This window comes from Schistocerca piceifrons, chromosome 2, assembly GCF_021461385.2.
Source record: "Schistocerca piceifrons isolate TAMUIC-IGC-003096 chromosome 2, iqSchPice1.1, whole genome shotgun sequence".
NCBI classification, from domain to species: Eukaryota; Metazoa; Arthropoda; class Insecta; order Orthoptera; family Acrididae; genus Schistocerca; species Schistocerca piceifrons.
Window position 1 is genome coordinate 676,063,455 of NC_060139.1, and position 26,020 is coordinate 676,089,474.

General features: G+C 38.8%; 1 protein-coding gene across 5 annotated transcripts in view; it reads right to left on the reverse strand.

Moving 5' to 3' along the window:
* LOC124774945 ((E3-independent) E2 ubiquitin-conjugating enzyme UBE2O) overlaps nucleotides 1-26,020 on the reverse strand; it is a 230,923-nt gene that overhangs the window by 11,002 nt on the left and 193,901 nt on the right. For all 5 annotated transcript variants that reach the window (XM_047249649.1, XM_047249654.1, XM_047249652.1 and 2 more), the window contains 4 exons: nucleotides 22,211-22,553; nucleotides 12,474-12,637; nucleotides 10,577-10,838; nucleotides 7,174-7,375 (listed from right to left, as the gene is read on the reverse strand). In XM_047249649.1, coding sequence (XP_047105605.1) covers nucleotides 7,174-7,375; nucleotides 10,577-10,838; nucleotides 12,474-12,637; nucleotides 22,211-22,553 — 971 coding nt within the window. The remainder of the gene's footprint in view (nucleotides 1-7,173; nucleotides 7,376-10,576; nucleotides 10,839-12,473; nucleotides 12,638-22,210; nucleotides 22,554-26,020) is intronic.

The window sequence follows — 26,020 nt, forward strand, 5'->3', positions numbered from 1 at the left end:
CAGACAATGATGAGCCAAAACATTATGACCACTGCCCACTGCAAAACTGAATATCAGCCTGATGGCCTTGTGGATATGTGACTCAGTAGTGGGAGTATATCACTAAGTATATCATTTGTCTCGAATGTGTAATCATTCTAGTGACAACATGGATACGAATAGAGAAATCCACTGACATATGTGACTTTAACAAAGGGTACGCTGTTGTGGGCTTGCTGCTGTTCACATGCTGCTGTTGTGAGCATCTATGGAAAATGCTGAAGGATGGTGAAACCACAAGTAAGCAATAATGTTTGACATGCATGCCTTATCAAAGGAAAACGACTGAAGGACAGTGGAACTGGAAGTAGGTGATAATGTTTGACATGCTTGCCTTATCAGAGAATCTGGATGTGTGAGGCTTTCCCACACAGTAAAGCAGGATAGCGAGTGGTCCGACGACAGAGTGATGGGTCGGGCACAAGTGTTTTGGATCACAACATTAAGCACACATTGTCGAGTACAGGGCTCCACAGCAAAGGACCCTTTCATGTTCCCGTGTTGATCCAATGACTTCACCAATTACAACTACACCAGGCACAAGATATCAAAACTGGACCTGGTTGGATGAATGATGTTTCTTGGTACACCAGATAAATGGTCAACATCGGATATGCCATCATTGAGCATAATGGAGGCAGGACAGTGGGAGCAGTATTAACTATGAGGCAACATGACGGCTGTGGACTAAGTGAAAATTATTGCAGATGACTTGCCTTCATTCATACTTTATATTTTCTGCGACAATGATGGCATCTTCTAGCAGGACAATTGTCTGTGTCACAAGGCCATATTCATGATACAGTGGTTTGAGGAGTATGAGAGTGGACTCATGTGGCCACAAACTGTGTCTAAACTGAACCCTATGGAATATATTTGGTTGCTATCTAGCACTAGCACTGCGCCCACAAACCATTGGTCCATAATTTAGGGGAATCGGATGATCTGTGCGTAGACATCTGGTGCCACATGCCTCTGGAAACATACCAAGGACTAGCTGAATATATGCCACATGAAATTGATGATGTATTCCATTCCAAAAGTACACATTATTAAGCTGGTGGTTGTAATGTTTTGGGTCATGAGTGTAGGAAACAACACAAATAGTCAGCCAATGAAAGAATGGTATTTCAAAGAAAATTATGCGAGGATCTGAGAGTCGGACAGATGACTGTTTTGTACTACTGTTTCTCATGGTAGCATTTGTAGCAATGTATTTATACACACATTTCAATAAGGGGGAAAAGTACACTCTTCTTGAAGGAGACAGTTTGTGGAAACTGATTTTTTTGGTTGTACTTATGTGCTATCTTTTAGAAGTTAAAAAATCAACTGGGATAATTTTAGCTATCAGGAAGAAATTATAATGATGGAAAAACAGCTAACGATTACATCAACAAATGTGTGTGTATTTGAGAACCATTTAGAGCCAAAGCTCCATCTGATTTTTTAAATTACTTTTTAAAGAAGACAACTTTATTCCTGTGACAGTACATGCAAGACAAATTACACAGGGTAAAACTTCATGAGTTATGGATATCCATAAAAGACCAATATCCACTACTCAACGAACATTAATTCCATCTGCAACATCCTATTTGTGAAAAACATACAGGGATTGCTGAAATAAAAAAGTAACTATCGTATAAAAATGAAAATGGAACAGACAGTGAGGGTCACTGTTCCTAGTTTGATTCACAGTTTTTAGAAGTTGTGTAGTGAATAAGCAGCTCATCCAACCAATCAATAATACTAATGATAAATGTTCAATAAATTGTTTCTGAAGCTGAAATATATGTTTCATTTGTTGTTATATTTTGAAACTAAGCTGCATCAACTGTCCATTCCAACTGCATTAGACAGACAAATTTTTGCCTTAGGAAGCCAAGGAAAAATTCTTATACATTAAAGATGCCAGGAACAAAAGCAATTTGGGAGCAACTGATAAGGACTATTGAGTCTTATTATTACTGTTTCTCCAGCTTTCTATGACTTCATTGTGACTGTTATACAAAAAAAAAGGAGAACCTCAACAAGCATGTTTTGGGGCGAATTCCATAACGAGTTCTTTCTACATTTGAGAGCAGTGCAATGTACCTGCAGTTCCATGGAAATATGCTCAGTACTGCCTCACAGACTGACTTACTTTGTTTAGCTTCAAGTCATGCACATGAAGCTTCCAGCAAAGAGCAGTCTTAAGTGTGACCACTAAACTGTGCAAATGGTGCACCGGGAACAACTACGAAGAACTACAGGGCTATTACAAATGATTGAAGCGATTTCATACATTCACTGTAGCTCCATTCATTGACATATGGTCACGACACACTACAGATACGTAGAAAAACTCATAAAGTTTTGTTCGGCTGAAGCCGCACTTCAGGTTCCTGCCGCCAGAGCGCTCGAGAGCGCAGTGAGACAAAATGACGACAGGAGCCGAGAAAGCGTATGTCGTGCTTGAAATGCACTCACATCAGTCAGTCATAACAGTGCAACGACACTTCAGGACAAAGTTCAACAAAGATCCACCAACTGCTAACTCCATTCGGCGATGGTATGCACAGTTTAAAGCTTCTGGATGCCTCTGTAAGGGGAAATCAACGGGTCGGCCTGCAGTGAGCGAAGAAACGGTTGAACGCGTGCGGGCAAGTTTCACGCGTAGCCCGCGGAAGTCGAAGAATAAAGCAAGCAGGGAGCTAAACGTACCACAGCCGACGGTTTGGAAAATCTTATGGAAAAGGCTAAAGCAGAAGCCTTACCGTTTACAATTGCTACAAGCCCTGACACCCGATGACAAAGTCAAACGCTTTGAATTTTCAGCGCGGTTGCAACAGCTCATGGAAGAGGATGTGTTCAGTGCGAAACTTGTTTTCAGTGATGAAGCAATATTTTTTCTTAATGGTGAAGTGAACAGACACAATGTGCGAATCTGGGCGGTAGAAAATCCTCACGCATTCGTGCAGCAAATTCGCAATTCACCAAAAGTTAACGTGTTTTGTGCAATCTCACGGTTTAAAGTTTACGGCCCCTTTTTCTTCTGCGAAAAAAATGTTACAGGACACGTGTATCTGGACATGCTGGAAAATTGGCTCATGCCACAACTGGAGACCGACAGCGCCGACTTCATCTTTCAACAGGATGGTGCTCAACCGCACTTCCATCATGATGTTCGGCATTTCTTAAACAGGAGATTGGAAAACCGATGGATTGGTCGTGGTGGAGATCATGATCAGCAATTCATGTCATGGCCTCCACGCTCTCCCGACTTAACCCCATGCGATTTCTTTCTGTGGGGTTATGTGAAAGATTCAGTGTTTAAACCTCCTCTACCAAGAAACGTGCCAGAACTGCGAGCTCGCATCAATGATGCTTTCGAACTCATTGATGGGGAACATGCTGCGCCGAGTGTGGGAGGAACTTGATTATCGGCTTGATGTCTGCCAAATCACTAAAGGGGCACATATCAAACATTTGTGAATGCCTAAAAAAACTTTTTGAGTTTTTGTATGTGTGTGCAGAGCATTGTGAAAATATCTCAAATAATACAGTTATTGTAGAGCTGTGAAATCGCTTCAATCATTTGTAATAACCCTGTATTAATAATGAACGAAAAAAATTATAATGTCAGTTTACAACATACAAATCCTTTTCTTCACAGTCAATAACTGTAATTCATATGTAGCCAGTTTCTGAATTGTGATGCGAAGTATGAACAGTTTGTAATTAAAACCCACAAAGATAGGATAAATGACCCAGTTTAACTGGGACAAATATACCACATAAAAGTTGGGTATCTGGTCCTACTTAAAAGGCAGAGATAAAACTTCAGGAAATGAGATAATCAGCTATAGTTACTCACATTCTGCTTACAAGAAATAAATGGAGTGATAGGTCTGGCTTCAAATTTTTTTAATTTTATTGTTATTATTATTATTTACTATTCTCTTGTGCTTTTATAAGGATTGAAACTACTGCAATCAACATAAAATGGGCCTATAACCTCTACTCTCTATTTGGAAACTTTATACATTTGGTAGACACAAGATTTACAAAAACAATCTGATGAACATATTCAATCTGACCATAATTCACAATAATGACTAGTGAAAGCCTCCAAAAATAGTATATTAGGATCTATTTCCTTGGTCGTATCAGAGTAAAGGTTAACTTTGCTAAAACAAACAGACTAATGGTAACAGTATAACTATGAACTACGAATAGTTACATATAATGAACTGAATTACTTCAATTCCAGCATTTCTTTCATTCATACAAATTACATTCGCTAAACCATATAGTCCAAAATGAATCTGAAAATGTCATGAATGTTCAGAGCTTTGCAGCTTTAACAAACCTGATAAACTGTGTTACACAAAAGCTGTTAAGCAAAATATGATGGACAGCCCAGCTCAGAACTTCAACAATTTTATGAAAAGCATAGATAACTACTCACTGTGAAGAGGACATGCTGAGTTGCTGGCCAACAAAAAGATGGTTAAACATCAAGCTTTCAGCCAAATGCTTTTTCAGAAAGGAAACACATTCACACAAGCAAGCACATATCACTTACACATGACCGCTATCTCTGGACAGAATACGAGTGTGTCCAACAGAAGTAGCAATCTGGAGTGAGGTGTGGAAGGGAGACAGATAGCAGGGTATGGGTGTACAAAGAGAAGTGAGCATTGCTTGGTGGTGCGTGCAAGGATTAGATGGTGGCAAGACAAAGTTGTCAGGTGTGGTGTTGGGAAGCTGTGGGGGAGGGAGGGGAGGTGGAGGTGGGGAATGGGGTACAGAAAAGGAGAGTTGCAGAGAAGGGGAGAAGGCCAGAGGGTGTGTTGGCAGAGAGCAGCCCACAATGAGCGTGAGATGTGCATTGGGAGGAGGTGACAAAAGAGATGGGGAAGAAATGATTAGGTGATGGGTGTGGCTACAGTAGTTAAAGACAGGTTGAGGCTGGGACAATCTTTTGTAAGAATAACTACCATCTGTGAAGTCCAGAAAAGCTGGTGGTGGAGGGGAGGATCCAGATGGCCTGGGTTGTGAAGCAGTGACTGGAATTAATCATGTTATGTTCAGCTTTATGTTCGGAGTAGTCCACTCTGCTCTTGACCATAGTTTGGCACTGGCATAGTTTGGCACTGGCAGTTGATCCTGGTGGTCAGCTGGTTGTTAGTCATATCAATATAGAAAGCTGTGAATGAGTGCAACAGAGCTGGTATATGACACGACTGCTTTCACGGGTGGCCCAGCCTTTGACGAGGTACAATAAGATTGTGGTAGGACTAGGATAGGAAGTATTGGATGGGTGGATTGGATAATCTTGTACCTGTCTCTTCCATAGGGATATGATACTGTGGCAAGAGGTTGGGACAGAGTGGCAAGGGGTCGGGATAGGGAGTGGCACAGGGATGGACTAGAATGTTGTCGAGGTTGGGTAGGTTACAGAACATTTTAGGAGGAGTGGGGAGGATCTTGGGTAGGATGACTCATTTTAGGGCATGATGATAGATAAAGCAATGCATTTTGGCAGGTGTTATTCCTTTCACGCCAAAAAATTCCTCCCACTCAGTCTGGCCACCCAGTGTCAAGAATTCCTATGTCCAGTATGCTGGGCCGGCCGGGGTGGCCGAGCGGTTCTAGGCACTACAGTCTGGAACCGCGCGACCGCTACGGTCGCAGGTTCGATCCTGCCATGGGCATGGATGTGTGTGATGTTCTTAGGTTAGTTAGGTTTAAGTAGTTCTAAGTTCTAAGGGACTGATGACCTCAGAAGTTAAGTCCCATAGTGCTCAGAGCCATTTGAACCATTTTGAACCCAGTATGCTGGGGGTCTCACCAAGACCTTCTGAGACAGGCGCAATCCTCCAGATATAGTCTGCAAATAGCTCTCCCGTGCCCTTTACCCTCCCACCACCCCCAACAACCAGCCACAAAGGAGTGCCCCCTTCATCAACCAAAACCACAGCAGACTGCAACAACTGAATCACATTCTTTGGGCCAGGGCTATGATTACCTATCATCCTACCCAAGATCCTTTCCACTTCTACTAAAGTGGTATTCTACTGCCCACCAAACCTCTCCAACATCCTAGTCCATCCCTATGTGACTCCCAACCCCAACCCCTTGCCACAAGGACCACATCCCAGTGGAAGACTCAGGTGCAAGACCTGCCCAATCTGTCCACCCAGCACTTCCTATTCCAGTCCTGCCACATGATTAACCTACTCCATCAGAGACTGGGCTACATGTGAAAGCAGCAATGTCATATACCAGCTCTGCTACAGTCACTGCACAGCTTTACAGCTTTTTGTATTGATATGACTACCAATCAACTATCCACCAGGATGAATGGCCACTGCCAAACTGTGGCCAATAGCAAAGCAGACCACCCTATGGCACAACATGCAAATTAACATAATATGATAGATTTTGATGGCTGCTTCACTACTCAAGCCATCTGCAGCCCCCCCCCCCCCCCCTTCCATAAGCTTTTCTGAACTGCCCAGATAGGAGTTATTCTTAAAACTCATTCTCTGCTCCCGAAATTACCCTGGCCTCAACCTACATTAACAAACTGTCCCCACCCCCTGTCCTATCACCTCCTCCCTGTTCTTGTCTCCCACCCTCTTTTTGTGCCACCCTCTGCCACAGCACCTGCCCATCTTTCCCCACTCTTGTCCTTTCCCTCAATTCCCCATCTCCCTGCCCACAGCCTCCTGATGCCGTGTCTGCTGGCCGTCTAGTCTCTCCACATTCTGACAGACAGTGCTCCACTACCACCCACCCATACACTGATACCCCTTCCCCTTCCCTGCCCCTCCTCCAGATTGCTGCTTCCATTTCATGTGGCAGCTGCATTCTGGTTTGAAATGCTGGAGTTGGTGGTCATGTGTGTGAGGTGTGCTTGCTTGTGTAAATGAGTAGTGTGTTTTTCTCTTTCTCTTTCTGATGAAGGCTGCGGCCAAAAGCTTATGTGTAAATGTCTTAATTGTGCCGGTCTGCAAATTAAGTGTCAACTTTGTGGTAAGTAGAAATCTACCTTTACCTTACACTGTTGATACGTTTCATGTACTTAAGTTATGTGTACTTCACTCTTATAATCAAATCTGATATATATCATACAATACATACTTGCTGGCATTATTGTTAAAATGCATGATGATTTCTTCTTTGAAAACTGAAGGAGGTTGCAGAAGCAGCTTTGTCATTGCCTGAACCAATTTTAGCACAGCCATTTCATTGTACATTCGAGAATTTTCTTTTCCTTGCTGTGAACCTTTCTGTTTCTCATAACCAGCTTCATTGAAGTATGGTTCACTCACTAGTATGAGACCTAGGAAGCAATAATAAATACAACTGTATATTTTATGCCAGAAACAATGGTAGTACGAGCAATAACTTTAATATTACACAGGTTACAAGAAAATGATCAAAATTATACATAAAATATAATTTAACTAACATTTCATTTCAGAAATTAGCAGAAAGTTTAAATTTTCCAACACAAAATAAAATTTTTACAATATGACCACTTTTATTTACTCTTGGTGTTTTCCCTTTATATTGAGTGTCTCCATAACACAATACTGTAAACATCTGTACTAATAATAGAACTATAAAACTGTTGTGTGTGTATTTGAACCCACCAGTCTCAAAACCTACTAGACAGAGTTTTATACATATTACTGTTATAAGTGCACACATAAATCTGTCTATTACGTTTCCATGACTAAACTGCTGAACAGATTTCCTATGAACCTTGGTATTTGAAGAATATTACATGAATTAAAAGACACTTATTTACTCTTAGAAAAAGCTTTGTACTCTGACTTTTGAACTTTTATAGTATTTGTGAAAATGTTCTTATTGGTTCATATGTGCCACATGACACGATTCAACGCAGCAAACTAATGAATTTTGGTAGGGAGATAGCCTGAGCACAGAGAAAGAACATGGAGTGGGGGGAAAGGGGGGGGGAGCACAGATGCTAAACATAGATGCTTAATTAATTCTAGGATCTGGTGTTTTCAGTTAAGATTGTAATCATCCTGCAATCTCCCACTCTTCTTGTATGTCACTGTTTAAGTACAGCATTTTTGTAGCTTGGAGTCACCTATGTGAGCTAATGATTTGTACACTATGTGATCAAATGTATTCGGACACTTGGCTGAAAATGACTTACAAGTTCGTGGCACCCTCCATTGGTAATGCTGGAATTCAACATAGTGTTGGCGCACCCTTAGCCTTGACGACAGCTTCCACTCTCGCAGGAATAAGTTCAATCGGGTGCTAGAAGGTTTCTTGGGGAATGGCAGCCCATTCTTCATGGAGTGCTGCACTGAGGAGAGGTACTGATGTCAGTCGGTGAGGCCTGGCACAAAGTTGGCGTTCCAAAACATCCCAAAGGTGTTCTACAGGAAAGAGGCCAGGACTCTGTGCAGGCCAGTCCATTACAGGGATGTTGTTGTCATGTAACTACTCTGTCACAGGCTGTGCATTATGAACAGGTGCTCAATCGTGTTGAAAGATGCAATCGCCATCCCCGAATTGCTCCTCAACAATGGGAAAAAGGTGCTTAAATCATCAATGTAGGCCTGTGGTAGTGCCACGCAAAACAAGGGATGGAAGCCCCCTCCATGAAAAACACAACCACACCATAACACCACCATCTCCAAATTTTACTGTTGGCAATACACATACTGGCAGATGACGTTCACCGAACATTTGCCATACCCACACCCTGCCATTAGACAGACACATTGTGTACCATGATTCGTCACTCCACACTACGATTTTACAATGTTCAATCATCCAATGTTTACACTCCTTACACCAAGTGATGCATCGTATCGCATTTACCGGCATGATGTGTGGGCTTATGAGCAGCCGCTCAACCATGAAATCCAAGTTTTTTCACCTCCTCCCTAGCTGTCACAGTACTTGCAGTGGATCCTGATGCAGTGTGGAATTCTTTCATGATGGTCTGGATATATGCCTGCCTATTACACATTATGACCCTCTTTAACTGCCCCTGTCAGTCAACAGATGAGGTCAGCCTGTACGCTTCCCTTCATGTTTCCATTTCACTATCACATCAGAAACAGTGGGCCTAGAGATGTTTGGGACTGTGGAAATCTCACATACAGATGTATAACAAGTGATACGCAGTCACCTGACCACGTATGAAGTCCGTGAGTTCTGCGGAGCACCCCATTCTGCTCTCTTACGATGTCTAATGACTACTGAGGTTGCTGACATGGAGTACCTGGCAGCAGGTGGCAGCACAATGCACCTAATATGAAAGATGTATGTTTTGGGGGGTGTCCAGATACATAGTGTAGCATTTCAAATAAATCTCAGTTTTTCTAGCAAGTCATTTAAATGATCATTTCGGCATCAGCCCATATAGTGATTGGTTTAACTTGCAAACTCAACTTCCTTGGCCCTTCTTGATGCCTTCTGGCTAGAGCATATAGACATTTTCATTTAATTTTCTATGCAGGTATGCACCCTTCACAACAATATGCCAATATGACCGCTATCAATAGACAAATTGTTTCAAAAACTGACACAGAAGCATAAATTTTAAAATAATCTATGTCTTCTACTTGTGTAACGCCCTTTGCAACTAAACAAGCTTCCTTTTAAATACCTATCTGTTCTTTACTGAAATTACACTATATATAAGCATCACAAGTCTTCATTCATCACAAGTCTTCATTCATCGCAACTATCCATTCAGCTGCCACAACAGAATTAACTGCTTCATGATGCAATAGCAGTCTGTCATTGTTCCTTTCTCGCTCAACATACTTTGTGCTGCTTCATTATAAGCTTCACCTTTGTAATGATGTGTCACTGGATGGCATTTGCTTAAACCCACTTTTCTTTTATTATGTCCTGTTTTGGCCTGCACAGTTCTCCTAAAGTATAGGTGTGTTCCACAAGTTCCTGATCATATTCAATTAATAAATGCATTTCTTTGAAATTTTTCTCCTGAACTGAGAAACTACAAAATTCCTATTCTGTGCTTGAATATTCCTCTTCACTTCAGATTTCATCTTCGCTGCCTGGAAATGTTAATGTTCCTTCATTGTACAGTTCAACAAATTCTTTCTGTTCAGTATTTTATGTTGAGTATTTGTCACTCAAAAAGTGCTTGAATATAGAGGCTCTAGATTTCACAACTTATTTTGTTTTTAGCATCCATATCCTGAAACTATGGCCATGTGAAGATTATCAATTGATCTACAACTGAGTGCGCAGTAAACATTAAAGGTCACAGGGACAACATAATGGTCATTTCAGCACACACTATAAGTTAATGCAATTACTTATTTGATACTGTCCAATTTTGGAATAGCGTAGTGTTCTTAAAACATGTGATCACACCACACTTACTTGACATGATGACTGTTTACCATGAAGCAAAATTGGTTTCTTACTTGGAAAGAAATACTAACTTTCAGCAGATTAGCACTAAAACCACAGATGGGGTAGTGAAACTATACATACTGCTCATAAACCTCCTTACCTTGAATGGAAACAATTACTTGCAGAAGATTCGAATTAGATGTCCAGACTTCTGTTCCTTTCCCACTCCAGGTACCAAGTAAGCTAACACAAACCTTCCCATCTTCATAAAGATTTGGGTTCAAACGATCACTGCAATAGCTGATGTAATGACATAGTGGTGGAGCTTTTGGATAATCTGCTGACAGTTGGAAGTCAAAGAAGAATAACCCATCTTCATAAGGTGTCCGCTCTGGTCCACGGATCATCACTGAATAGAGATCCTGACAAAAAAGAAAGCGTGGTGTTACAAGTGGTGTCTGCACACACACACACACACACACACACACACACACACACACACCATGAAGAAAAGGTACTACAGTTCTTTTGAATGAATTCTCCCTTGTAGACCCAATAGGGCTACCTCACCATATACTTTAGGATAGGAAAATGAGCACAATTTTTAAAAGAATGTTTGATTGTATCAAAAGCATAATAACCAACAATCATCCATTCAAAAGCCAACCTTTTTATATACATACAAATTTCAGTGTGCACGTATTGTAAACAATATAAAGATTTTATGCAAGCTACAAAAAGGCAACATGTTTAATTCCCTAAAATGTTAATGTGGCTTACAGTCCCAAAAATCTTGTGCTTTACAACACATTACTACGTTCAAAATCAATTATTGGAGTAGCAATGAGAAAATGTACACTTTCAAATTATGCACTCTATATCATAGCACTTACTAAAAGAGAGCTAATGTCCTCAAGTTACTGATAATGATTTGGCATACACACCAAGAGCTGGTGCATTTTGTTTCCTGTGTAAAAAAAAAATTGTTGTTCAAATATAGGCTTGATTTTCCACTGAGGACAAATGAGCAAAAGAAAGGCTGCACACAGAGAGAAATTTACGAGTTGTAGCTATCTGGGCCACTTATAAGAGACATACTGTGTCATACATTGACATCACTGAATTGACATTTATGTGGGCTTTAAAATCAGTCCCCTGCCTAGTCTGTTATTAGGGCCATGACAAATTGTGCTTCAGGTGAAGTGTGTCCATTCAGCTGCAGAGCACACAACTCAGCACAACATGGTCAACTTAAAAAGCTGCTTTGCAGCTCGTCCATCTATATGCTGGTTCCTAATGCTATTCCAGTTTGTACAGATGGAGAAATTTTCTTTTGAGCACATCCTTCTTCATTCCAAGCTCCTTGGCCCATTTCGGGATGGTTTATTCCCTACACACAACTTTTCCTCCATCCTCACCACATGTTCCTGCACTTCTCACTCAATCAGTTTCACATTTCTCTTTGACTTTCACACTCACACTTTCCTTGGCAGTCACCTTCTATCCTAACCCCCACTCCCCACCACTGAACAATGATTAATGCACTGTATTCATACTCAGGGTAAGGAAAGTTTAAATCCCTACGTTTCCTTGAAATAACTCAAGGTAAATGTCTGGATAATACCTCTGAAAAGAGCAGATGTATGATCAGTGTGTGCGTGGTCCATGTCCCCCCCCCCCCCCCCCCCCTCTCTCTCTCTCTCTCTCTCTCTCTCTCTCTCTCTCTCTCTCTCTCTCTGTGTGTGTGTGTGTGTGTGTCGTGTGTGTGTGTGTGTGTGTGTGTGTGTGTGTGTGTGTGTGTGTGTGTGGGGGGGGGGGGGGGGGGGGGGGGCCTTGGCATGGCAGCGCCACGCGCACATTTGGTGTTGGTTATGCACATATATATGGTACAATAATTCCTCTATATGTTAAGTGGCTCTTTGGTAACTGTTATGTTCAATAGTATTACACGAAAAATTATTTGTTCTCACTAATTAATCGACACTGCATGTTTCATTTGGGAGATGTATAGGCATTATCTCAATTCCAACAAACTACTTTTGTGAAGAGCATCTTACCATTCGGTCCTCGAAGCCTTTTACCCATATTCCATCTGGTAATGAGGTTCGGAGCAACTTTAACTCTTTGCGAACTGTGCGGAAGAAATTCTGTGGGTCGGTCGGTTGAAACATTGTCAGCTTAAATTTGTGGCTATTAGGTGCTGCCTCCATAACAGAGAAAGCTGAAACAGAGGTTAATAGCACTGAATGCATATATATTTCATAATATACTAGTGTACTACAAGCTACGAAACTTAGATGTGAATAAAGATCATGCAGAAAGAAAATGATTAAAATGAAAAATATTTAATATAGTTCCCAATTTTTTACACAATCAGTAACAAGTTAAATATTAAGTTCTATGATACCCAACGCAGTCCACAGCATACATATTCATTATGGCAAATAAATAGTTCTTATTATTACAACAATATCTTGTATCTACATTCTCCAAATCTACTTTGTTCGTTGTTCAGTACTTGAGACATACTAACCTATTTAATATATTCTTACTCCACATTCTTCTTGTCATAAAATAATTATTTGAAAATTATTTGCTATAATTCTTCAGTTTCACAAATGCTAATCACCTTTTATATTAAAATAAATTAGTGGCATTTTCGACTTTCTGATGTAACTTGTTCTACTGTTGCTGTGACAAGCAGCAGGTGGAAGAAGTCTTTTGGTAGCTTTCTTCAATATTCTCAACTTCTCTTTCTGTTTTTGCAGATAGATATAAAATGATTAACTAGTTTAGTGAATAATGTAATCCTCACCAATATATTTTGAGACACACTGTCTATTTTAGCATATACGGTACAAAAATGTGAATGCACCTTCCTTCATGTCCATTGAATGCCACAACTACCAGAATAAAAATCAGGTCTGTCTGTCTGTCTGTCTTCATGTATTTGGACAAAAGTCGTTCCAATGAGTGTCTAATCAATAACAAAGAATACTTAACAAGAAAAATATCAGGAATACAATACCTAAAACCAAGAATTCAAAGAAAGGATTTATGTCACAGCTGGGGGGGGGGGGGGGGGGGGGGCCCTGGTGGTTGCTATATTACGACCTTCTGTTCCCGGGAAGCACATGATCTACAGTGAAAAACTCAAAGCTGGTGTAAATTAATTTTTGTACATCATATAGTACACATAGTCAGTATTTTTTATTTACCTTTTTTTTGTTAGTTGGACTTCTTCCTCAAGACACGTGAAAAGTGAAAAAAGTAGTTTAACTCAATTCTGTTCTTTTATGCAATTGAATCATTAATTATGAACAACTCCTACTTATGTGACCGCGACATGGGCCAAGCTAAGTGCAATCCCCGACTTCCATAAACCCACAAATACCAAATTTTCTTTGGAAGATGACAAATACTCCCACACAGTTTCCACAAATGAGTACTGGCAGGTATGTGATAAAGAAGTGATTGACTAGAGCGGAGAAACAAGCACAAAAACAATTTTAGGCTGCAATCTGGCACTCTTACATCTCTACACGCTACTCGGATCACACTCTGAGCCTAAAGTAGGGGGCAATCCAATAAGCTACTTCATATACCTCCCTTTCCATACATTATTTTCACGACATTCGCTTTTCATTGGCTTACAAAGAGGAATCAATTTGTTCGTACCAATCTTTATTGTTTTGATATTCCAATAAACAAAAGTCCTTGTGAGGCGAACATACCGTATTTACTTGAATCTAAGCTGCACTCGAATCTAAGCCGCACCTCAAAAATGAGACTCGAAATAAAGGAAAAAAAAAATTTCCCGAATCTAAGCCGCACCTGAAATTTGAGACTCGAAATTCAAGGGGGAGAGAAAAGTTTTAGGCCGCACCTCCAAATCGAAACAAAGTTGGTCCATTGTAATATGAGACACAATTTAGGGTCGAATGAATGACGATACAACTACAGTAGTTTCGTTCGAGTCGTAAGCTTAGCAGTTAAGCTTTACCAGGTAGCCATTGCTATGCGTCAGGGTGCTCCGTCCATATTTATACGGGTACCCTTCCTTTTTCACATGCTTCGTCTGGTTTGAATTGTTTGCTTATTTTGCTTTGATCTGATAAGTGCTGTTTTCTTTGTTATAGGTGTTTACATCACTCTAAGCTGAAAATGCATTACTGTACAGTGTCATGCATTGTTTGTCACATTCTGATAGTGCGTGTTTACTACGGCCTGTCGCCGCTCGCGGCATGGCTTGCTTTTGTGCGCGCTACCGCCGCTCTTACAACAATTTTTATATATTTTTTTTAAAAAAAAGAGGAATCGTCTCATTAGCGAAACAATGGCAAGAGACTGCCATTTGTTGTTACTTACACTGCTGCTTTCTTTGATAATGATCAACAATAACCAAATAATAGACTGCGTATGATAGAACATGTTCTGAACGAGAGTTAGGCGAAAATGTTTCTCCGTTTAAAATCTTTGCGGCCGCTTCTTCAGCACATCAAATTCTGCACAGAAATTAGAGTCACCTTAGATTTGAAAATCTAGTCAGTTGCCGTGCTTCATTTCTGACTGTATCACTATTAGGCATAAGAATAATACAAATATAAACATGACACAATACGTATATTCTTCCGCGTTTGCTATTGTCTCACTCTAGTTTCATAGTTTATTAGGCAGACAGGATTTAAATGAGATAGCAGCAAACATGAAAGAATACATGGCAAAATGTTTATATTCATATTATTCTTATGGTGAAGAGAATACTGCATGTGATTCACATTTCATCAGGTTCCTGTTAGCAACCATCTCTTCTCACAGGTAGGAAAAAATTCAGAACGTAGAGTTGGCCATATTGACAAACATCCCAAACAGTCTTGCCAGTCGTATTTTCGTAGTACATTGAAATTCTGCTACATTCGAAGATGAACAATACGGAATTTGTATTTACTTCGTTGGATAATGTATGAAAATGCAGTGGTCGAAACTCGGGTGGGAGAAAAAAAAGCTCGTCTTCCACTCTTTTTTTTTTTTTTAATTTATTTACTGACGCAGAGGTTTTGGCGCCAGTATTTATCTTTGGGCCTACAAAGCATTCCTGTGTAGTGCTACATATATTTGAAGGCAGAAGTTAGTTGTGGCAGCACCTACCAACATTGTTCAGAACTTCCGCTTGCTTTGCACTCTATTCTAAGCCGCAGGCGGTTTTTTGGATTACAAAAACCAGAAAAAAAAGTGTGGCTTAGAGTCTAGTAAATACGGTATTTCAATTTCTCCACAACCTAAAGCTATTTCATCTGGCCATTTTTATTTCATATAAAAACTTTCTGATAATAATCACAATTCCGGTAAAAGTAAAGTTGTCACCAACTCCAAGGTTGGTCTGAATACCACAGTGAAATGGTACATCGTCTTCCTGGAAGTGGTATGCCCTGGCCTTTCTCCGATCTTCAAATTGATTTACCCAACCAATTATAGGGAAATATCCCATTTAATGCAGACTCCAAACCCTCCTGCAACTCATTTTTTTCACATTAACAAACATGGTCAAGGAGAACTGCTCCTCATTGCAGCTACGACCTGATAACAGCTTGAGCAAACTGTCTATATTGATTTCCTTATATCATACCACTACATGACAAATATTGTCCACATTCCTGCTCATGATGGTACACTGGCACCTACCCAGGCAACCTGCACTCATTACCCAAAACGTTATCAATAACCGCCAAATACCACGTTGATCCACATTTACAATGCCATGTAGTAGTAGCGATTCTGTGTAACCTGGGTTTGACAAGCCATGATAAGTTTCCATATGAGTCACACAATTCCAATAAATTACGAATCAGTGGCTTGTGGGCACTAAGCCCAGGCGTGTGTCCATGAGGTTCATATCAGGAGAATTTGATGGCTAAGACAGCGAAGTGGGATCACTATAGTACTCCTTACACAAGTGTAGCACAGTTCTGGCTGTGTGGCAATGGACAGTTATTCAGCTGGAAGATGCCACTGGCACAGGGCAAGACATCAAGCATGAAGGGGTGCAATAATGTTCACAAAGTCCACAGGTGTCATGGTGTCTTTGATTACTATCACACGCCCCATGGAAACACAAGTGAATGTCCCCCATAGCCTAATATAGCCCCCACCAGCCTCATCTGTGGTGTGTTGCATGTATCGAGCAGCCATTTGTCTGGATGATGGTGTGTCTGTACATAACCAATGACCTGGTGTAACAAGAAACACAATTCACTCAACCAGGGAATACTATTCCATTGGTCCACAGTCCAATCTTGATGATACTGTGCCCACTGCAATCACAATTGATGATGTTGCTAATAAAAGTGTGTTTACAAATGTCAGCAGTCCATGACACACCCAAGCTACATTAGCAATCTCTACAATTCATGGTGGTTTTAACTTTTGCATGCTAGAGAATGTAACTTTACACTTGACTTACTTTTAGCCTTTTATGGTAAGTCATGCAGTTTGAAATTTGGAATGTATCACAACATAATTCTTCTTAAAGCTACAGCATGCCAATACTTCTCATGGATTGAACTGTACTGTTTAGAGAATCATTGAACACCCGTTTTTCTCACAACATCATAGGGTACGTAACTCTTTAAACACATATGACTTACTTTTTTTATCATTTGCCATTGCTTCTCTATGGTGCAGTGTGAGTTATATATTCTTCCTGTACTTTTACTAAGTTTTACTGTACACATCTAAGCTTTGTTTTTATCTGCTTTTACATTAAGTATTTATGAATCCATTATATCTGCTTTTACTCAGATTCACTTGACAATGGGCTGATGTAAAGACCAAACACCATCATGGACTTAATGTAAGTTCCTATTAGTAACTGGAGCAGTTTTTCGTCAACTGGGAGTATGCTCGCAGAATGAGCACCCTCTGAACGTGGAGAAATTAATAATTCCTCAATTTGTCAAGGAAAATATGGGCTGTAATATTCCTTACTAATTGTAAGATCTGGCCATTTCATGATTTATGCCATTTTCAAGCACATGTAGATAACCGTCATATGTGATGTGGCATATAAATCTAATTACTATTCCACCTATGAAGCCACATTTAAAATAGTCCATATAAGACATACTATGTAGATGAAAATCAAGTCCTTACATTATATAGGCACATGATTAAGTGTTAGCTGTAACCACTTACTGGAACAGATAATATATGGACTAAGTCAAATGCAGATTCACATGCCACATCAAACACAATAAATCACATGAAGGCTATCCATGTGCGCTTGAAAATGAAAAACATTGAAATTGGCCAATAAATTTTTGGAGGCTATGGGCCCACGCACAAACTAAATTATAGTTACTTAAGGTTGAGTACCAAGTAAACTGTTTTTTGTTTATTTGTAACTAGTTTCTGGCTTACTGGGCCAGGTTCAGGAAACAGCTGACTAGCATTGACGACGAACACTAGTTCTTAGGTAACCAAACATTATCCACAAAGATACATTCCACTGCACAGAATGTTTTACACCAAACCTGTTTTTTAATGCTGAAAATTACACTTTATGCAACTGACAATATTAAACACAATAAATAATTAAAATATAAAAATATTTCAGTTTTACAGGTTATACTGTTATAATGCTACAGTTTAGGATGTCGTGACATGCAACCCTAATGAAGCCAGAACCAAAAACCCTAAATAAAACTCCTCAGAACGAGCAGTTAATCTATCAGAAACAGTTCTTTCCATGAAGGAAATGGAAGAGCTAGTGAAAGGTTTCAAATATGCCTCTTCCAATAAACCACCTCAAAAACAGATGTATTAAAAATTGTTATAGAATACAGTACAAACAAAGATGTTGCAACCAAACACAAAGTAAGTAGTGAATACAAAATTGGCTTGAGTTCGACCTCCTACATCACAACCTATGGACCAGAACACAATGAAAAACTTGAAAGAAGAAAATTACTCAAAATAACAACATTCTCACAAAAGCTATAAAAATAGTACTTTGGTTCTCATGGACAAAACTTATTGTACTCATAACGAGAAACAATTCCTCACACCCAATTCCTACTACATCCTCACCAAAGGAGCCACCAAAACCTTTAACTAAGAAATTAAAAACATAGCCACAACCTCTAAAAGCATAATACCTGAATATGAAGCTAAGTATTTAATCAATGTGAACCTGGTAGCTCCTTAACTGTGTTGACTTCCTACACTACACAAGGCAGGCCAACTTTTATGACCTCTTGTACCAACCTACACCATACGAAACAACGGAATTCCAGAGGACTACAGAATTACCAAAGAATTAAATTTCTGTATCACAACCAAGACAAAATTTGAAACGAAGTTCAATGAAGCTCATTTGCAAAATTAAAGACCTCTCTATTCCACACAGTACAAAACTAGTATCTTTTGATGTTAGCAGCTTACTTACAAATATACCAGTCAAAGAATGCCTCTACATTTTGACATAACTACTATACAGAACACGTGTGAATCCTGTAGAAGTACACAACTTAAGACTGGTCACTCGGTCATGTTTGCAACAAAATTATTTTTGATTCGAAGATACTCTATACAAAAAGCTAGATGGCTTGTTAATGGGGTCTCCATACAGTTCTCTTTTAGTAGAAATCTTCATGGACCATTAACAAAAAAAAGTTCCTACATAGTGAACCCCTCAATGATAAAAAAAAAAGTTCACCATGGAGATTGGTGGAAAATCCATTAACTTGTTAGACCTTAGCATAGATACCACTACAAATAATACACATTTTAAAAATTTACAGAAAACCCACAACCGACAAAGTAATACTCTCATGTTCACAATACCCAATAAAACACAAACATGCTGTCTTCCATTCCATGGTACATCATCTCACATCCATACCAATGACAAAACAGAATTTCCAGACAGACTTGAACAACATTATATGTAATGCATCAAGCAGTAGCTATACCCCTGAGTTAACTGAAACATTTTACGCAAAAATCAAGCAAGAAAAATGCTACCCTATGTGTACGACCCCTCTTCAGCAACAGTCATATTTGAGACAAGATAGTATACTACCCCACGTTTAAGAAAGCTATACAGAAGTTAGCCCATATCATCAAATTCAGCTATTACAAAACTTTATTTTATGTACATGGCACTAGAGCTCTTTTACTATTCAACATAACGGACAAAACAGGCTATGTAAAAGTGGCCTTTAAAAAATTGCTTGAAATGACTGCAAGAAACAGTGCATAGGTAACAGGTAAGGCTATAGCAAACTAGGCTGACTGAATCCAAATGCAGCTGGAGAATGTCAGACTTCAGTTACGCCAAACGTGTGCTGAAGGAAGGACACAGATATCAAGTCCACACAGAAATGCTACATATACCCAATAAAGGAAGAAACTAAGCCTGTTAGAAACACTTGGAAGTAAACAAATATCTAGCTCAAAATCCCCAGCTGGTTCTAAATGACCAATTACAGATGAGCATATCCCCAATTTTGAGCTTATCCCCACTTTTAAGCTTCGCGAGATACAACTAATCAGCCACATACCCACAGACCATCATAATGACACATACTGCTACACAAACTTGAAACACAATACAATTTCATATTCCTTACCTTAAATCACAAACTGCAACATTATAACAATTAACATTGAAACTTCCTGGCAGATTAAAACTGTGTGCCAGACTGAGACTTTAACTTGGGACCTTTGCCTTTTGGAGCAAGTGCTCTCGCATCTGAGTTACCCAAGCACGACTCAAGATCCGTCTTCACAGCTTCAATTCCACCAGTACCTTGTCTCCGAGTTTGTAATACTGAAATATCATTATTTTAATCATGTACCACGTTTAATATTGTCCATTGTGGAAACTAAATCAAACAATGGAAATTCCAGGATGGACTGTAACAATATTAAGAAAAGGAAAGTTATTATTCACCATATAACTGGTGTGGTTTCAGCTGCCTGAGGCTGCAGTCATGTCTGAGAGTTGCGTGTGTGTGTGTGTGTGTGTGTGTGTGTGTGTGTGTGTGTATTGTTGATGAAGACCTTACTGGCTGACAGACTTTTTGTTGTGCCTATCTGTGACTCAGCATGTCCACTACATGGTGAGTAGCAACTTTCCTTTTCATACCATTGTGTAAACTGTAATTTACAATGTAAAACATGTTCGCTGCACAACATACACGACTAGCGCTCAGACTGTTCTCAACCCATTTCACGACCTCACTAACTATAATACTGCAATCATGTAACCTGTACTGTACAATATTTCATATTATAATTATTTACTGTGTTTAATATTGTCCACTGCGTAAAGTGTAATTTACAACATTAAAAAACAAGTCTGGTGCACAACATTCTATGAAATGTTGATTGTACCTTTGATTATAATGTTCTGTTACCTGAGAACTAGTGTTCCCTGCGGACACTAGTTGGTTGTTTCCTGAAGTTTCTGTAAGCCAAAAACTGTTAGAAATAACAATAAAAAAAAAAAAAATCAGTGAAACAATACAGTTTACTTGTTTCTCAACCTTAAATATGGAATTGTTCTACCACAACATGAAGGAAGAATCCATAAATAAAATTATAGCTCCCCATTTGTCTCTGCTCCGCTTATATACTATTTTTACAGTGTCACATACCACATCACCATCTGGTGGTATTTAATGTTACATTAGGCAGTTGCCATAACATTTTGCAATCATAGTTCACATGACAGTCTCTTCCAACCAATATGCCAATTACATGCAACAATCATGTCCTAGCACATCTTTCTCTTCAACATTCATTTCACTATGGACAACTCGTCCCTTATGAAGTGTATGCTATGTCGCAACTATTGTGAAGTTTTTCATATTGACATCATGAACACGTTCACCACTATTCATCGGCTGGTCCTTATTGCATTTTTAACTTGTTGGTAAAATGAAGATTTTTTTTTTCTCAACGAGTATTTTAATTTTATTACCTGGTGTTAGCCACAGCATCCCATGAGCGTTTTTACAATAATGGAAACTCCAAGACGCAATAACATACAAAAAATGTGAACAGGCATCTGCTGATGACTCCCATTGATGATGTGGGTGTTTGAGTGTGTATGCACAACCATTAATCATCAACACACAATACAATAGTATCTTTAAAATAATGCTTCCATATGTTAGAGCATCGTCCATTTCACCCCCCCTCCCCCTCCTCTTTACTCAAAATTCTAAAAGATCTATGACGTCCTGCTATGCGCAGGAATTGAAAATGATGACCTAACATAAATCAAAATCACACAAGTTTTATAATAATTATCCAGGTAGCCTTCCTTCAGGTGATTTTTAATGATGGCAATATTTTAATTCCTATCCCACATTTATTTCTGCCCACCACCACCACCACCACCACCACCTGGTTTGAAATCGTGCCTATTGCTTGTCTAATTCGATCCCACCCAGTCTTAGTGCCCCCCAAGACCTATGTGAAAGTTCGTTGCTTTTTAGAGAGGGATTTTTGCTTTCTCTGGTTGTATTTTCTTTTAGTAGCGACTCACAATAATATCCTGCACATTTTTCCAGCTTTCTCCATGTACTAAAATTTAGTCAACAAGATCTACAGTGTTTTCATTCCTAACAAAATATAATACTAAGACAATTTCATTTTTTATATAATTAACTGCCATTTGGTTCATCAATTAATTTTAGTTCACAGCATTTAAAGCAACAAAGTAAGTGACTTGTTCAGTTAATAAAGATGCTTCATCAGTTTTATAGAACACAACAGAAAAACTCACCTTCCCCCACATCATCATCTGCAGCGGCAGCTCCTTGAGCAGTTGGTGCAGGACTGGATGGAGTTTCTGGACCAGATGACTTTTCCTTCTGGGAAGGTTCCACTGGCAGCTCGTCCCCTGTAGGGCAGGTGGGAGCCTTGGTATTGTTTGATGCCGACACCCTAAATGTCTTGCCTGGCTGACCTACAGTTGCTTTGGCCTTCTGCGAAGGAGTTTTTGCATCATTTGTAGGCACAGCTGCAACTGCTGGCAAGTCCTCTTCCATTGGTTCTGGTTCTTCAGCATCCTGCTTCTCTCCAGGATGAGGTGATTCACTCAAAGCATCACTTAATGCCATCAGTCCCTGTGTAAAATACAAAATTATTCCAAATGCACTTGAAAACTATGAAAAATGACCTTAGCAAGGCATTTCACTACACATAAGAAGCTATTAAAACTGTTGATAAAAAACTAATGCAATGCCAAGATAAAGTTTAGAGCAAAAGATTTTTTCATAGCATATGATATTTTTGTAAGAGTACACACTTTTCAGATAATAATTTAATTCAGAATGTCTATCATCATTAAAAAACTGCTACTAGTTTCCAATAGAACATCACATTTTATTTAGCTACAGTACCACATCAAAACAATGCTGCTTGTCTGTTATATTGAGCTTTCATGTTCACCTTTCACTGACTTTCTAGATGACACGTGACTGGTCATTTACACATATTTCAGCCTTCCATATTTAAACACTGAAGAGATCTTAACAATCCACATTATTACTTAACACATGCAGAAAATGAACAACAAAGGGATAATTATTCACTTTCAAATTAATGTCCCATTAAAAGACACAAAATATAGGATGCTAACCAATTCCCTATAATTTTAATTAATCTCCTGCAAAAATGTGTGTTGCAGTGCAAGCACAGATGTGTTCACAAACAGCAGTGATTGATTGTCAGTTTGGTGGCTAAAAGGCCATTTAAAGCATTGTGCTACAGTATGGTTACAGTACAAGTAGGACTACAGTTAAGCTATTATATACTATTCTGTGGCTGACTGCACTACTGAGCATATATGTTATGAAACAGCTGGTTGGTGTAAGTGATTTGATATTACTAATTTGTCCACTGTTCAAGTTTCTTTCATCCGTTAAGAAATGTCTGAACTTCAGTTGGCTGTAATTTAGTAAGGTATGCTTACTTAAAGAACTATTATGTGCTGCTGCTGCTGCTGCTGCTGTTTTACTGTACTTTATAGATATTTTGTGCTTTAAAGGAAGATCATTTTACTCAATCATTACGTAAAGATTTAATTGGTTAGATGATGACTGAATTTTTTATAATTCAACTACGATTAAGTGGGGTGACCCTGTTGCTTCTCGTAAACTGAGGAGGTGTTTATGAACTACCTGTTGAATTACTAAGTGCAGGTAGAATACAAGAAACTGGCTTAAACTGTTTGCACTGCTGTGTATCCAGAATTGTTTCATAAAGTCAAGTGCTCTTGTTTGCAATGGTCAAATAGTTACTTCTTACCTGAAGTGTCTGAAAGCCATTCAATTATGAGTTGCAATTATTTGTTTTAAGGAGAAAAGTTCATACTTTAAAATCTTGGAATTCTTTGTACATATTGTTTACTGTCAATATTATTGATTGGTGGGTTGTTTAAAGTTTTCTGGTCTGACCATCTGTGTTCAAGCATATAAAATTTTGAAGAGCCTAACAATAAATCTGCTTTTAAGGTATGTTTATAAAGTGCTTGACACCCTACCAGTCCCCTCCCACACCTATCATTTCAATAGGTTAACGATTTGTTTTTACTTTCGTACATAACTAACCATTTGAGGTTTTAATCATTGATTCTCCTGAAGAAGAAATTTTTAAAGATGCTGAAACCTAAGTCAAGGGGATTTCAAGAAACCTTGTACTACTGCAACTGATTTGGATGGTAATATGGTGGGTAATCCTACCAAGGTATGCACAATTTGATATCTTTGTTTATATGAGATCTGCTGCCAATTTCTGTAACTGTTTAGCTTTTCCAGGTCTTCCTACAGTGCACTACAATTTTCTGGCATTGCATGATTTGTGAATAATCTAAAAGAGCTCTTAATGTTATTCACCAGATCATTTGTGTACAGCGTTTCCCACGTTCAATGCAAGCACTGTTTCTAACATTGTGCAGGAGTGTGATCACCACTTGATGCTCAAGCTCACTGATTGTACTATGGCAGGAGGTATGTTGGTTTCAGCTAAGAACCAACTAGATGAGACAGGAGGGCATGGGAAAGAAGTGTGAGAAAATAACTGTGCCATTTAGCTCTTCAGACTGATGTGTCAGTAGTACTTGCTCACAAATTCAAACTGGAATAGATTAAATTATGGAAGCCGACATATTAGTCATATTGTTAGCATATTACTGTTCATGACTGTTTTGGCTTCGCAGCCACTATCAAATATATTGAGTACAGCATCAAACATGCACATAGTCAACTGAGTATGTGCCAACATGTAATTGCTGTACTTGTTTGATATGACAATGGCTGCAAAGCTGAAACTGGTCATGAATTTTAGTTAACTGATATGTGGCCAATTCACTAAAATTTTACAGAGCAAGGTGTGTGGGATTATCGTACTTGTATTTATATCTCTCCTAATACCAATAATATTATTTTTTCCCCTTTTCTGGTCTTTTTTTCAATAGTAGTGCATATATGTTAGTTACATGAAGTACCTAATTTTTTTCTGCAGCAACCTTTATTAAATTTCATTATTCACTGTATAATTTACTGATTACTGATGACAACAGTACATTTAGTTCTTATAGAAGCATATTGATTAACAAAATATTTATGATTCACTATAGCTGCAAAACGCACTATCTTTAAAATTCATTTACGCTAACAATTGAATATTTCTACATCAAAATAGTCATCATTCTCCTCTTTCAAGCAAAGATCTTACTTTTCCTGTAAATTTAATCCAAGAAAAATTATTCACATTTAAAATCTGTGTGTTCTAGAGTGTTTCAATATCAAAATGTCATTCGTTCAAAATCCAGTGCCATAGTTTTGTAGCTCTAAAATATATACTTTTACTTAAATAATTTGTTAATTATTTAATTATTCAAATTAAAAGAGTTCACGTACTTGAAAATTCTTAACATACATTTGCAATCCCCGTGCACATTAAACAGTACAGACTGTTTTGTCATTTGGTAGTTATATAGCTCTTAGTTAAACAAACTATCGTATCTATGTTCATTTTCATTTCCTTTTCTTTTATGGTAACATCTGAAACAGAACAGCTTAGTATTCTGCCAATTTATAATTTTTTTAATACGTGCATCTTCATGTATAAAGTCACAGTCTGTAGCTGCTATTCACTCAGTACTGTCACTGTGTCATTCAGCCATTAATCAGTAGTTAAAATGGTTAGTTATTACATGTTAGACCAAAATGCAGACATGCCAGACCTGGTGGTCACGTGTGCATTAGATGTGCTTACTTGTGTCAATGAATGTGTATGGTGTTCCCTTTTTTGACAAAGGCTGTAGCTGAAAGCTAATGGGTAAGTGCCTTTTAGTTGTGCCTGTCTGCAACTTAACGTGACATCTTTTCGGTAAGTAGCAATCTATCTTTCCCTTACATTGTTAATTTTATCTACAAATCTTTTTGTGAGTTATAGGAGGAAGCTGCAAACTAGTGGTTGATTCTTCTAGCAACATATGCTCTTGGAACTTTAACAGCGGATTTCTCTGAGGTGATCAGGGTTGATTTAAGGCCCAACCAACGTTCAGGTGCCAAGCAAACGTGCAGGA